Source organism: Sinohyriopsis cumingii, chromosome 7 (assembly GCF_028554795.1).
Source record: "Sinohyriopsis cumingii isolate HCF-2022 chromosome 7, ASM2855479v2, whole genome shotgun sequence".
NCBI classification, from domain to species: Eukaryota; Metazoa; Mollusca; class Bivalvia; order Unionida; family Unionidae; genus Sinohyriopsis; species Sinohyriopsis cumingii.
In genome coordinates, this window is record NC_142967.1 from 58,634,402 (window position 1) to 58,650,019 (window position 15,618).

General features: G+C 34.6%; 1 protein-coding gene across 1 annotated transcript in view; it reads right to left on the reverse strand.

Moving 5' to 3' along the window:
- Positions 1–14,299, reverse strand: part of LOC149795333 (uncharacterized) — a 56,992-nt gene extending 42,693 nt beyond the window's left edge. The window contains exons 1-2 of the mRNA XM_089965102.1: positions 14,244–14,299; positions 2,948–3,106 (exon numbers count right to left, since the gene is read on the reverse strand). Coding sequence (XP_089821228.1) covers positions 2,948–3,106; positions 14,244–14,270 — 186 coding nt within the window. The 5' untranslated portion in view covers positions 14,271–14,299. The remainder of the gene's footprint in view (positions 1–2,947; positions 3,107–14,243) is intronic.
- Between the last annotated feature and the right edge of the window lie 1,319 nt (positions 14,300–15,618).

Here is a 15,618-nt window from a genome sequence, read left to right on the forward strand (position 1 = left end):
GTTATGGTCTTTTTTTCCATGAAAATGTAGTTTGGGGGAGGCTAATTTTAATTTAAACATATATAAAGACAAATTGTTTAAAGTTTTATTTTCCTCTAAATATGAATAGTTGATAACATTATGGTTGTACCAATTAGTGAAGCTTGTATGTGGGTGGATGTGTTTAGGATTTTTAACGTAGCTTTAACAATTTTTCAGTCATATCGCTACGATGTCTGCTGTGTGGCAGTTTATCGTGATGTCGAGCACTGGGGCATCATGCCGCAGACATGTAGTATGATGTCCCACCAAATCACTTTATCAGACTGACCAGTCCTAACACTAAACTCTTAATGCTGAGTGCCTAGCAAGGCATCTGTTTGTACCATTTTTGTAAGTTTTTGGTATGACTTGGCCGGGGTTCAAACCCACGACCTCCCGCTTCTGAGGCGGACACTCTAACCATTATGCCATTGGAGTGGCATGTGAAGCTTGTAAATAATCTTAGAATTACAACCTTTTAGAGAGGCTGACAATATCTAAACAATTAATTCAATGTTTTCTTTAGAAGATGTTCAACTCTGGAACTACTGTCAAGTTATTTTACATGTTTCTGTTGCTTATTTTAAAGAATAATTTTTATAAGGTAATACTTATTTGCTATTATTGCATTGCTTTCACTTTTCCTGGAACGAATCCCAAGTCCAAGGTTGAAACTCCAGTCTCCAATTATTAATTACATATATAGAACAAAAACATAATCCCAGCTGGATGCTTAGGACTCACTGAGAATATCATTGCTATATGACTTACATGCAGGCCACAGCTGGATGCTTAGGACTCACAAAGAATATCATTGCTATATGACTTACATGCAGGCCACAGCTGGATGCTTAGGACTCACAAAGAATATCATTGCTATATGACTTACATGCAGGCCACAGCTGGATGCTTAGGACTCACAAAGAATATCATTGCTATATGACTTACATGCAGGCCACAGCTGGATGCTTAGGACTCACAAAGAATATCATTGCTATATGACTTACATGCAGGCCACAGCTGGATGCTTAGGAGTCACAAAGAATATCATTGCTATATGACTTACATGCAGGCCACAGCTGGATGCTTAGGACTCACTGAGAATATCATTGCTATATGACTTACATGCAGGCCACAGCTGGATGCTTAGGACTCATTGAGAATATCATTGCTATATGACTTACAGAGAATATCAGTGCTATATGACTTACAGAGAATATCATTGCTATATGACTTAGAGAATATCATTGCTATATGACTTACATGCAGGCCACAGCTGGATGCTTAGGACTCACTGAGAATATCACTGCTATATGACTTACATGCAGGCCACAGCTGGATGCTTAGGACTCACTGAGAATATCATTGCTATATGATTTACATGCAGGCCACAGCTGGATGCTTAGGACTCACAAAGAATATCATTGCTATATGACTTACATGCAGGCCACAGCTGGATGCTTAGGACTCACAAAGAATATCATTGCTATATGACTTACATGCAGGCCACAGCTGGATGCTTAGGACTCACAAAGAATATCATTGCTATATGACTTACATGCAGGCCACAGCTGGATGCTTAGGACTCACAAAGAATATCATTGCTATATGACTTACATGCAGGCCACAGCTGGATGCTTAGGACTCACAAAGAATATCATTGCTATATGACTTACATGCAGGCCACAGCTGGATGCTTAGGACTCACTGAGAATATCATTGCTATATGACTTACATGCAGGCCACAGCTGGATGCTTAGGACTCACTGAGAATATCATTGCTATATGACTTACATGCAGGCCACAGCTGCACATTACCCCAAAAATCAATGGTTTCATCATGAGGAATTCTAAAGTCACACAACAGAAAGTTTACTTTATAATTCCTCAAATTAGGGGCTTTTTAAAAAGTTTTCTCAAAAGTGGAAATTTGTATAAAACAAAATCTTGAAATGTAAAATGTTCTCATATGAAGGCACAAATACCTTTTTTTCCACATATATAAACTAGATTTTATTGTTAATTATAAAAGCACACTAAGCTGGATTTTTAATGAAATGAGATGTAATGAAATGTGTGATATTAGGAAGTTCTTCTGATACGAGAAGGGGCCCCGAGTGGCAGAGTGGTCTAAAGCGTTTGCCGTTACGGATCACTGCCATCTCACCTCTGTCTGCGCCGGTTCGAGACTCAGATTCAGCCAATGTAGATATGTGAGAAAGCATGCCAGTAGCTTCTCGTGGGTCGGTGGTTCTTTCCGGGGTTTTCCCGGTTTCTTCCTCCACCATTAATACTGGCCGCCATATATGGCCTATCGTGTGCTGAAAAATGGCGTTAAACCCAACAACAACAACAACTGATACGAGAAAAGTGGAATTCCACTTTAAAATGAGAAAAAAATCATGTCTGTTCAAGGTAATGCAAGAGATTTAAAATACTTTGTTCTTCATATCTGGTAAAATACTTGCATAAAAAAGCCACTTCTACTCACACACAAGCCAATGCATGCCAATGGAAATGAGGCTGCTGCTAGGATCTGCCTTGAATATCATGTTATTCTCTCTAAAATGTACTTTGAAAATCATGATTTTCTCAGAATATACCACTATACATGGTGTATTGTTACCATTTAATTTTGTGTAATAAATCAGTCTTAAAATCATTTTTGCAACTGATTTACCTTGGGACTGAATGTCCAGAGTGTTGAGTACCCAACATAGACAAAGAAGCTAAATCTTACATATATTAACGTGATGGAGCACTGTTTAATAACATTGTTGGTGTGCGCTTATTTTGATGAGGTTAAGTCTCCTGAAATTTACCCAAATTATAATTTTGTATGCACACAGTGCAAGAATCATGTTGAACACAGTACATCTTCAGCTGCCAGCCTTAGGATTTGTTTCCTGCTTTTATATTTACTCACCGACTCCAGTTTTTCTGCCTGCTTCACAGATTTGATGGAGGAGGGAGATAACTCTAATGATACAATGGCTTTTGAGGTGCACTCTGCAGCAGATTTCAGATAATGACGAGTTCTTTGCCATCTCTCATGGGCTATCAAACCTCTCATGAATAGGTAACGCTGAAACAAGGAAATAAAATATGTATAACAGATAGATGAATGGATCAACAGTATTTTATATATCAGAGGACATGAATGGCAATTACTGTCCTGAATTCACCTACTTGCCATCAATTATCAACTTGTGGTCACTGAGGGAAAGTAGGTGAGATCAAGACATGGATGGCCATCCACATCCTGGTTTAAGTACTTCCATGCCAGGAGGTATTATTGCCCCCAGATATTACCGTACACACAAATTTTTATATGAATGCAGTTAATTAAATTTATCATCAATTTGATTATTCTTCAAGAATTGGAATTTTTATAATATTTTTATTACAAAAAGACACAGAGACAGTGAGATCATATTTGTAGGACACAGTAACCCCATCAAAAGTATTTTGTTGAAACATAAGTAACCTGTAGACCCATGTACATTAATCATGGTTCCCACACTTATATAAATATAAATTTCTAGGTCTTTTCCAAGATGAAATTAATTTTTTCAAGGTTAACAAATGACCATTACCGAGTGGAATTAAAGAACATTTTGGATTGTAAAACATGCATTTTCCTTATCTGAATATGTTTCTTTTTCAAGACTCCAAAACATATAACATATATGTCAGAAAAGATGATCATGCAGAAAACCACAAAATGAGTCACACAAAACAATTTGACTATATTCCCAGAAATTGGCATTTAAAGCCAATTCAAAGTTACAAAATACAAATTCTAACTTTACTTTGCTGACCAGCATTATGTTGCTACATGGAAACAACAGAATGAGCGTGAACTATTTTGTTTCCTTTCGAACCTTTAATTCAAAAGATTTCTAGAGCAATATGTGTGCACGTTATACAAAGTAAACATTTCCTATTACAGTATGAAAAAAAAAAAAAAATAAATGCAAAGTATTAGTATCCTATCTTGTAATAGAAAAATAACAAGATTTTTCAACACACCTAAACTCCTTAAGACAATTTGGTTAAAATCTCCATCATTTAAAGACATTTACAGAAGGGTTGATTTAAATTTTGACTAAAGACCTTCAAAAATATATATACCTGGTATTGTGGTATAAACAAGGACTGAGTTTTCTGTAAAATCAACTTGTTTTCTTGTAGTTCAATAAACCAGTCCCCAAACCTGTATTGATACATGGGTTCTTCTAGTTTCCTAATATATAATAAAAGGGACGACAATTTCCAATTTTTCATACGTTCCATTTAAGATATAAAACCCAATGCTTCAAGCTACATGTCACTGTGTAATAGTTTCACACCAAAGTTCAGCTCAGAGATTCTAATTTTTTTTAAAATTTGGTTCCAATTCCCATTTTTCACATTTGGACATTTTGGATGGAGTGTGGGTTCAGAGCAATTACATATCAAAAATATGGAATCCGCCAGCAGGCCTAGCAAATTTAAACTAGGTTATATCGACTTATACAGTGTACCTGCATGAAATCAATAGGAAAATTATTTATTTTCTCAAAAATGTTAAGTATTGTAATCATTATGCCTTTTATCTGCTGACAGATAGACGAAACCTGACCCGGTACTCGCCATTTGCATTAATAGTCACATGACTTCACAAATCTCAAACAACGACACTGGAAGTCCAATAGTCACGTGATCAACAACAAATTCCTTTCTACTGTGCTGTACAAAATTTCAATTATATTAAATGAAAGTCTGATACCTACTGTAAAAACCATAAAGAACATATAATTCTCAACATATTTATTTTGAGAACTACAAGAAACTTGGCCAGTCTGAGTCATCAAGCAGAGTAGTCTGGTTCCACACTTCATATGCTCCGTGCCTGACAGCACATGTCAACATGGTAGTCACATGATACAACAAAACTCTGAAGTTAGTCTTGGAATAAATATACAGAATTATGTGTTCTTTTGTTTTTGTATTTTTTTTATGACCAGTGTAAGACTTTCATTTAATATTTTTTTCTAAAATATTTGAACGTGATGGTTGTGAGATTCTGTGTGCTCATGTGACATGCTATCGAAATCACTAGTACCAGCTCAAATTTCATAAACACATTAGTTTCATCGTCTTTCAACAGATTAAAGACACAGCAATTTTAATACTCTAGCAATTTCGGAGAAAATAAATAATTTTTTTTTATAGATTTTTCATGCAGGTATAGCTTGATTTAACACGTTTAAGTTTGCTAGCCCATCTGCTAATGCCACCATGTTGGATTCTTGTAATGCTAGACTGGTTTTCAAACCTTACATAAAACAAAAAAAAACATGGATATCGAGCTGTCTGTGAAATAAAAAGTTTACTAGACGAATCTAATCCACTGAGCATTTGGATTGTCTCAACAAATATATTTATGTCAAGCACTCAAATGATCCATACTGGAACCTCCTAATATTCTGGTTAGAACTTGATAAATTTAACTTGCAATCAGTTCAGTTATGACTCAATTACATAACTGTTTTGGGCATCATGTTGTGGAGGAAAATTCCTGGGTTTTTCCCAGACTTTCATCAATATTTGCAAAATTCAAGGACTTTTCACAGTTGGGACAAAAATTATCATTTCTCCAGACTTTATTCCAACTTCCTGGTAGCGTGGGAACCCTGATTAATAGGTTTCCTCTGTGCAAATATGGATAAATTCTGACTTTGGGCAAATGAATTATCAGGAATTGAAAATTAAACCATTTCTTCCATTTAGTTGTGTTAAGATTTTAAAGATGTCTGCCTTAGTGCTATGACAATCCATTTTATGAGTGGGATTGATAACAAGAATGTTAAGATGGTCAATGTGGTAGCCAGAATGGATGCACTATTTTCATCAATGACAAAACTGGACCATGAGATGAATGTGTGTTTTTATTGGATCAGCTATCTAGAAGAAGCAATGATAAGATTTTCCAGCTAGGCAATTTTTGATCCATTTTGGAAGGCAGATTGGAACATTTTTATTTACAGACATCATAAAAAGTCTTCTATGGAAACCACATGTTGATATAAGCATTCATTCTAGTAATAATTAGTTTTACAAGATGGTCACCTTGATGGTCATATTTGAAGTCTTAGCAGCACCATTTTCATTTAGAACAAACAAGACATCACAAGAAGTCTTTTAGTAAAACCCCCTGTTGGTATGACTCTCAAGAGTTGTAACAAGATTCTAAGGATGCAACCATAATGAATGTGCCAGCAGTACCATTTTCATTTAGTACCAAACAGACAATGTAGGAAGTTTTCTCATTAAAACCACAGGTCAATATGACTTTCAGTTCAGGATGAGTAGCAATAATTGAACCATCCATTCAGAAGTAGCAACAGCAAGATTTTCAAGATGGCAGCTGTAGCAGCCATGCTGGATTTTAAGTGGAATCATTTTCACTTTTTCATTTAGGTCCAACTAGGTATGAGAACATTCCCCATTAACACATTAACCTATGGCGATGAGTTAACATGGCAGGAGGTAGTAGCTGAGCTCTGTAGCATCATGGTCATGCATGATACACTAAAGTGGGTGGTATTATAGAAAGGTAGACAGATGTAGCTCTACAATGATACCAAATAATCTGGAATTTCTAGTTAAACTACAAAATAAAGAGGGAAAAACATCATTTTTGGACCCATTTTTTCTAACCAAAATTTGCCCATGGTCGGAATCCGATTTTGTGTCTGGATTTTAGACTTTTTGGTCTCAGATCTAAGCTAAACTGGTATAAACTGCAAACAGACAGATAAACCTTTGCAAAAAGTAGGATAAGATGGGCATTTGGAATAAAGAGTGGTCTCGAAACAAAAATAATGGTTCCGTTTAGCACAAAAAATGTACAAAAAAATCCAATTTGTACTCTTCTGCTCATGTGCAAGCCAAATAGCCAATGAAAAACGATGTTTCTAAAACAACTAGACAGTAGGTTATTGGATGATCACCTGGAAGTTGGTGTTTTCGGATGTATTCAGAAATAGCTTTCAAAATGTGTTTCCTACTCAAAATTCAGGCGAAAAAGACAAAAACCTCTAGAGGTTAATGTGTTAAAAACAGAACAAAATGTTCACAAATCAAGTAAGTTTGTATGGGGCTGGCATTATATATCTAGTCATTGTCTAATTCATTATTCTGCTGATACCTTTATTCTCATCAAATACAAAGTCCTCATTATTATTATTATTATTATTATTATTATATATCTAGTCATTGTGTAATTCATTATTCTGCTGATACCTTTATTCTCATCAAATACAAAGTCTTCATTATTATTATCATATATCTAGTCATTGTGTAATTCATTATTCTGCTGATACCTTTATTCTCATCAAATACAAAGTCCTCATTATTATTATTATTATATATCTAGTCATTGTGTAATTCATCATTCTGCTGATACCTTTATTCTCATCAAATACAAAGTCCTCATTATTATTATTATTATTATTTTTATTATATATCTAGTCATTGTGTAATTCATAATTCTGCTGATACCTTTATTCTCATCAAATACAAAGTCCTCATTATTATTATTATTATTATATATCTAGTCATTGTGTAATTCATAATTCTGCTGATACCTTTATTCTCATCAAATACAAAGTCCTCATTATTATTATTATTATTATTATTATTATTATATATCTAGTCATTGTGTAATTCATTATTCTTCTGATACCTATATTCTCATCAAATACAAAGTCCCCATTATTATTATCATTATATATCTAGTCATTGTGTAATTCATAATTCTGCTGATACCTTTATTCTCATCAAATACAAAGTCCTCATTATTATTATTATTATATATCTAGTCATTGTGTAATTCATTATTCTGCTGATACCTTTATTCTCATCAAAGCAATCCTTAGCACATCAACTGAGCTTGCAAGATCAATACTGTATCACAAAGGGAAATTTCTCTTATCATGAAATCAAAACAACCTAGCAAAATCAAAAGACCAAAAACAAAGGCATTAGAACTCTTTGGAAATATATAATTGAATAACATCCAGGATTCAAAAATTAAATGAGAAATGGCAATAAAATCCCCTCAGACACCGAAGACAACTGAACATCTATGTAAACAATCATTTCTGTGATTGTGCTAATGATATTACAAAAATATGAACCAGCACCAATTTTTAAAAAAATCATACCCCTGAAGGTTTCTGTCATTTTCACCTGAAACGCACGTAGGAAGCACATTTATTGGGCCCAATTCTGAATGCATCCTCATACATAAATTTCCAACAGATTTCAGGTTAACAAAATGCCTAGTTGTATTAGAAATATTGTTTTTCATCGCTTATTTTGCTCATGCTTGAGCAGAAGGGTAAAAGTTGGGGGTTTTCTTTTGTTTAATGGACCCATCATTTTCATATCTAGATTACTTTTTTTATTCTGAATGCTTATCTTATTCTACATCTGACAAAGGTTCACCTGTTGCAGCCCAGACAAGTCTACCTTAGATCTGATGTCAAAAATCTGGACACAAAATTGGATTCCAACCACAGGCAAATTTTGGGTCGAAAAAAAATCAGGTATAAAAATTATGTTTTCACCTCTGTATTTTGTAGTGCAACTAGAAAGTGCAGATTATTTGGTATCATTGTAGAGCTACATTTGTCTATCTTTCTATAATAGCACCCACTTTAGTGTATCTTACATGACCATGACACTACAGAGCTTAGAAGTAGGCTACAATGTGTAAACGAGATATCAGGGGTTAATGAATTAGTATGTGGACTCCAAACATAAGAACTAAGTGCTAATATAATGCATAAGTCAACAGCATGCATTATAAACTTAAGCCTTAAATGTAATAAAATTCCATATACCTTAAAGAGGGCAAGGATAATACCATTGCATAAGGGCAATGAAAAAGTTCTTCCAGAAAATTGCAGACTCATTTTGGTCCTACCCACCATTTCCAAAATTACTGAGAAATATGTTGCAAAACAAACTGGAACTTTCTTACAAATGACCTCTTACATCTAATGTCAGGTATTTGATCAAACCACTCATGTCATATTGCACTGATAAAGATAACTAATAAAATGACTCAAAGACATTGATAAGGGAACATAATAGGATCAATCTTCATAGATCTAAAATAGTATTTGACTTTGCTGATCATACTTATTTGAAATAAGTTTATTACAATTTCAAAAACCATTTTCTGGATATACATAATCTTGTGTTAGTGACAGAACCCATTGCGTACAAATAAGCAGTCCAAGTTCTAACGGTTCATGTGCCTATAACACGTATCATGTGCATCTGGGCTCAATTTTTATTTCATCTATACATTAATGACCTGCCACTGGTTAATGAAAAAAAGCACTGAAACTGACGTGTATGTAGATGATGAAACATTCCACAGGTCAAAAGAGCAACACAATCCAAGCACAGTTATAGCATGGTCTTTATCCTATCAGTAAATTATGTAATATATTTATTATTTTTTCCATGTAATTATTTGGCACTCGTATGAAAAAAGTGAAAGTTTTATTTTTATAATTAGTTGGTTTTGGTTTAATAAATGCATATCCAGGTCAAATCTTGTTGTCTGTTATTTTAATCACCATGAAAACTATATTCATTTAAAAGACTCATCTAGACATTTATGGCTCTTTTTAAATTACTACAGTAATAACACAAATTCTAAAAAAAATCTTGACTGTAATAACGTTAAACATACCTTTTGACTTTTACGAGAAGTTTCAACTTAGAAAAGTTCATCAGATCAGGACGAGCTTTCATGAAACTGCTCAAACCTGAGTACATAATCAACTCTCCTTTTATTAGCTGTCACTTGGAAATTACAACAAATAATGTGAACAACCTAGTGTTCAATACAATTATCCACATATTTGCTGGTCATAACATTTGACGGGTCAATAAAATGTCAGGAATTGACAAGCACTGTAGTCCCCCTCTTGAACGGCCCCCACTCCTTATGGCCAGAATCCGTTGGCACAGAGGAGTTTGTGTTCAAAAGCACCCCTCATGAAAGGACACCTGGCTAACATGACCAGCATATTAGTACAATAATATAAAATTTACCCCTGACAAGCGGCTGCATTTTATTTTAATATGTATCCACAACCAGTATTTTATTCATAACGTGTGTCAAATAATTCGATTTCTGTTTCACGATGTCAGGTTTTAATTACTGAAAGAAGTGTTGACTAAAGTACATGTACAACTAAGGTTAATATTACATCATTTACGCTGCATGTTAAGCCACATTTATTCCATAAAGCGAGAAAGACCCAAATTTTAATCCATACAAAAGGGTAAGTACATGTAATCTGATTAGCCTTACTGCTGTGTTATCATGAGATGTCCGGTTTAGTCACTCTGATAATTGTTAAGATTACAATTATTGAACAGTAGTAACAGCTGAGAAGTGGCAGTATAGATGTACAGCACATAAGTCAGCAGGAAAATGGTTTGATAGCCTTTATGGCTTCCCTTAGTAAGATGTTGAACTTATTCACTGTAATAATTAGTGGCTATTACTTCTGACAATAATTGTCAAGATTACAAATCCTACTGGCCATGAGGTCAAATCTGCATGATGTACAGTTTTGGCTTCTCTCACTTAGTGTAAAGAAATGTATAAAAACAATAGGGTACCAGACTGCGATTAACAAATCATGCAATAAGATCACTTCCTTTAAAAACACTGACAATTTGTTTAAATGCATAAAAAATTCTTTTTATCAGACTTGTAGTTGGCAACATGAATAACTTAACGCAAAAAGATCAAAATGTCATCAAGGAAAAGAAAATTCTCAGTTTAAAAGGATCCTTGCAGAAAACTGTGATGTTGGAAAGACTCAGATAAACAATATCATGAAAGATAAGGAAACAATTCTGCAGAAGAAGGAAGGTGGAATGGACGGAGAAAGGAAGATTGTTTGAATAAAGAGATTTCTGTATCCTGATTTGAATGACATGGTTTCTGAATGGTTTTGCACTTTGCGTGCTAAGAAAATTCCACTCATTGGTCGAATGATCCAAGAAAAAGCAACAATGTTGTCAGCTAAAATGGGATATGACAACTTTACCACAAGTAACGGATGGTTGCACAGATTTCAAGTCCGACACAATATTAAGTGTTCTGTCCTTAGTGGAGAATCAGATGACGTTAATAATGAAGTTGTCGAAGATTGGAACAAAAGACTAAACAATATATCCAGGTGATATGATGGCAAGGATAGTTTTAATTGTGACGAGACTGGTATTTTTTTTTTTTTTTAGACTGTAACAAAGTTATAGATGATGTGATCTGTAACATAATTATAAAGACAGTTTTAAAACTATATCAATGGTTATTCATAACAATCTTTTGAAAAGATGAAACAGTTTGTTTTACATTTATTTCAAAACATGCATGTGATTTTTAAATGAAAATATTAAATGTTTTAGAATTAAATGTACTTGTGACTGTCTTCATATGTATTTACTATTCACAGTTGTCATCCCCCTCCAGAAAGGCCACCCTCATTGTACAGCCACTTCCCTACTGCAATAGGGGTGGCCTTATAAGAGGGGGACTAATGTACATCAAATAATAATTCAGTTTTGTGAAAATGGTTACAAGTAGAAATGAAAATGAACTGAAAATAAAACCTTAATCCTAACACAGTCCCACTTCATGGCTTTTGTCCACGATTATCTGCACTTCTACAGTAGTGAGTTATGAAGACTGTATGCAAATACTGAAGTTCGAAAACAGTACGTTTAAGAGACTGATGTTCCGCATATCCATTTATCAGTTAATTTTTAAATAACAGTTCATCAACTAATTCTAATATATGCTGCTCACAAGTAAACAATTTTCTTATAATACAGTAGTCCCCCTCTTATAAGGCCACCCCTAATGCAGCAGGGAAGTGGCCTTATAATGCGGGTGGCCTTTCTAGAGGGGGATGACAAATGCGAATAGTAAATACATATGAAAAAGTCACAAGTACGTTTAATTTTAAATATTTAATATTTTAATTAAAAAATCACACGCATGATGTGAAATAAATGTAAAACAAACTTTGTCATCATTTGCAAAAGAATGCTATGAATAACCATTGATACAGTTTTAAAACTGTCTTTATAAGTATGTTACAGTTCACATCACGTCACTTTGTTGGTAACAGTCTAAAAAACAAACCAGTCTCATCACATTAAAAATATCCTTGCTGTCATATCCCCTGCATATATCGTTTAGTCTTTTGTTCCAATCTTCGACAACTTCATTATTAACATCAGCTGATTCGCCGCTAATGACAGAACACTTGATATTGTGTCGTACTTGAAATATGTGCAACCATCCGTTACTTGCGGTTAAGTCGTCATATCCCAGTTCAACTGACAAAATTTTTGCTTCTTTTTGTCTTTCAAATCAGGATACAAACGTCTCCTGGCTCAAACAATCTTCCTTTCTCCGTCCATTTCACCTTTCCACTTCTGCAGAATTGTTTCATTATCTTTCACGATATTGTTTATCTGAGTCTTCCCGATGTTAGTTTTCTGCAAGAATCCTCGACGACACTCTCCCCCACCGCCGTCAGTTGAATTACTTTCACGTTCTCCTCTAAACTGAGAATTTTTATTTTCCTCGATGACATATTGATCTTTTTGCAGTAAGTTATTCATGTTGCCAACTACAATACTGATAAAACAATTTCGTATGCATCTAAACAAATTGCCGTGTTTTTAAAGGAAGTGATCTTGTCACGTGATTCGTTAGTCGCAGTCTGGTACCCTATTGTTTTTATACATTTCTTGAAACTAGGTGAGAGAAGCCAAAATGGCTTCGATAGGTACCATTAACATCACGCAGTTTGACCTCGCGGCAGCTAGGATTCGTCATTTTGACAATTATTGTCAGTAGTAATAGCCACTGATTACCAAAGTGAACAAGCTCAACATCTTACTAAGGGAAGCCACAGAGGCTATTAAACCATTTTCCTGCTGACTTGGGTATTGTACATCGATACTGCCACTTCTCAGCTGGTACTACTGTTCGATAATTGTATTCTTAACAATTATCAGAGTGACTAAACCGGACATCTTATGATAACACAGCAGTAAGGCTAATTGGATTATATGTACGTACCCTTTTGTATGGATTAAAATTTGAGTCTTTCTCGGTTTTTATGGAATAAATTTGGCTTCTCGTGAGGCATAAATGATATAATATTAACCTTAGTGGTAAATGTACTTTACTCAACACTTCTTTCAGTAACGAAAACCTGACATCGGGAAACAGAAATCGGATTACTTAACACACGTTATGAATACAATACTGGTTCTGGATACATATTGAAATAAAATGCGGCCGCTTGTGAGGGGTAAATTTTATGATTTTGCACTAATATGCTGGCCGCTGGTCGCGTTAGCCGGGTGGCCTTTCGCGAGGGGTACTTTTGAACACGAACTCGTCGGTGCCAACGGATTCTGGCCGTAAGGAGCGGGTGGCCGCTGGTCAGGGGGGCCGTTCAAGAGGGGGACTACTGTACTTTGAAGACTTTTCCTAATGTGATTCTTCTAGCTTTTGAAAAGAAATATATTCCAGAACAAAAGTTTATAACAATAAATCTTTCAGAATGCAAAATTATATTTTTGTGAAGTTTCATTATAACCTTGTTGGTTTTATGTTATAATAATGCTGTTCTGCGATATATATATATATATATATATATATATATATATATATATATATATATATATATATATATTTGCGGACCGTCAATACAACAGAACAGGAAGATGTGAAGTGCGTCAAAACAAGTTCCATAACTTCTTTGCATCATGCATCGCGTCGTCTGTTTTAGGTATGCCAAATAGAATACGAGGAAATATATCATATATTTATGTTACTCTGCTAAGCTAATTAATTTTTCTAATGAAATGACAAGTTCAATGTGAATGGAGTTCATTTTTCAAAGGTTGAAAGAAGTGCTGAAGTTCGTCAAACCCGATGAAAACATACTTTTCGAAAAACTCGACTTTTAATCTCGATTTAGTATATAACCTCCACAACTGTTCATGGAAATTTGTGAATGCTTACAACGACTCATTTCAGTTATGAATAATATTTTCATTAACCATACACGCAAAACTGATTAAAGTGGCTCTGAAAATATGAAAAGTGTTACCAGATCAGGATATTTCTTTCCCGCCATTGCAAATAACGCATGTACTTCCGTACCTCCATTGGAAGAGCTAACTAATAGACTGGTTATTTGTCGTGATAAAGCAATAGCCGGTGCGAAGACCCGGCTCATGGTCATTCCGTACCGAAGTCGTTTCGTACCTAGTGGAAATTGGTCGTTTCGTACCCAAGTTGCTGGCCGTTTCGTACACAAGGTGCTAGTCGTTTCGTACCCGAGGTGCTGGTTGTTTCGACCCAATAATTTACAAGGTCAAATATACAGTATTGTCATATTTACCGCTCCCTCTCTAGACCTAATATTTTTTGTAACTTAATAAATGCATCAGCAAAGCATATCTGGGTTTTTTAAAAAAAATGACCAAGCACAAATAATTACAGTAATTGTATTGTTTTCACTGTATAATAGCATCTATGTACTAAAAAGAATTTTAAAAAATTCACATTGCCAGGAAAAAGAAAAAGAAAACGTTGGCCAGATAAATAACTAAACAAGTCCATTCTCTTTTTTTTTATCGTTCAAATTAACAAACATTGTAATATTTCTTGGTATTATTTAGTAATGACTAACGTGACTGAAAAGATCATAAATGTTTATCCTCTCAAAGCAACTAGAAATTCTGCAATCTTTTAATAATGGGGCTGAATGCAGATAATACAGTGTTGCTTGATTTAGTTTCTCTTCTCCAAGGACCAATATTGGTGTTCATTGCAATTTGTATTGCCTGCTTTTAAAGGTATGAAATATCTTTTTGTGATATTGGTGGTTACATTTGCACGTTAAGTACGAAATGACTATAACACTGGGTACGAAACGACCAGCACATTGGGTACGAAACGACCATTGCTTTGGGTATGAAACGACTTGGGTACAGAATGACTGGGTACTATGGGTCGTCTGTTGCCATGGAATTGTATAAATCCTTTTATTTATTAAATACATGTACTCGGGTTTCGTTTTTTGTGTACAACGATACCCGAGGGTGATTTATGTATATTGTACATTTCCAAACACTGAGATCAGTTCATCATATGCCACTCGTGCGAAGTGCTTTCAATGGGAAGAACCGAATGCTTCCAGCTGCACAGCTGCATCGTCTGTGTATAAATGCCTTACCGTAAGACCAAATCTACACATTACGGAACGTCTTGTCAGTGAGCGTTCTACTTTAAGGACTTGCACATCTTCAACTGTAGAGGTATGTGAGTTATTTCTCAATTTCTTGTGTATAACTAATGTACTATCACATTTATTTTTATATATTTTCTACGTAACTTCAGCTTATATAGTATAATGCAAATATTTTCTATTCTTGTTTGTGACTTAGCAAGAGATTTTATACTAGCAATATAAAGTTGCA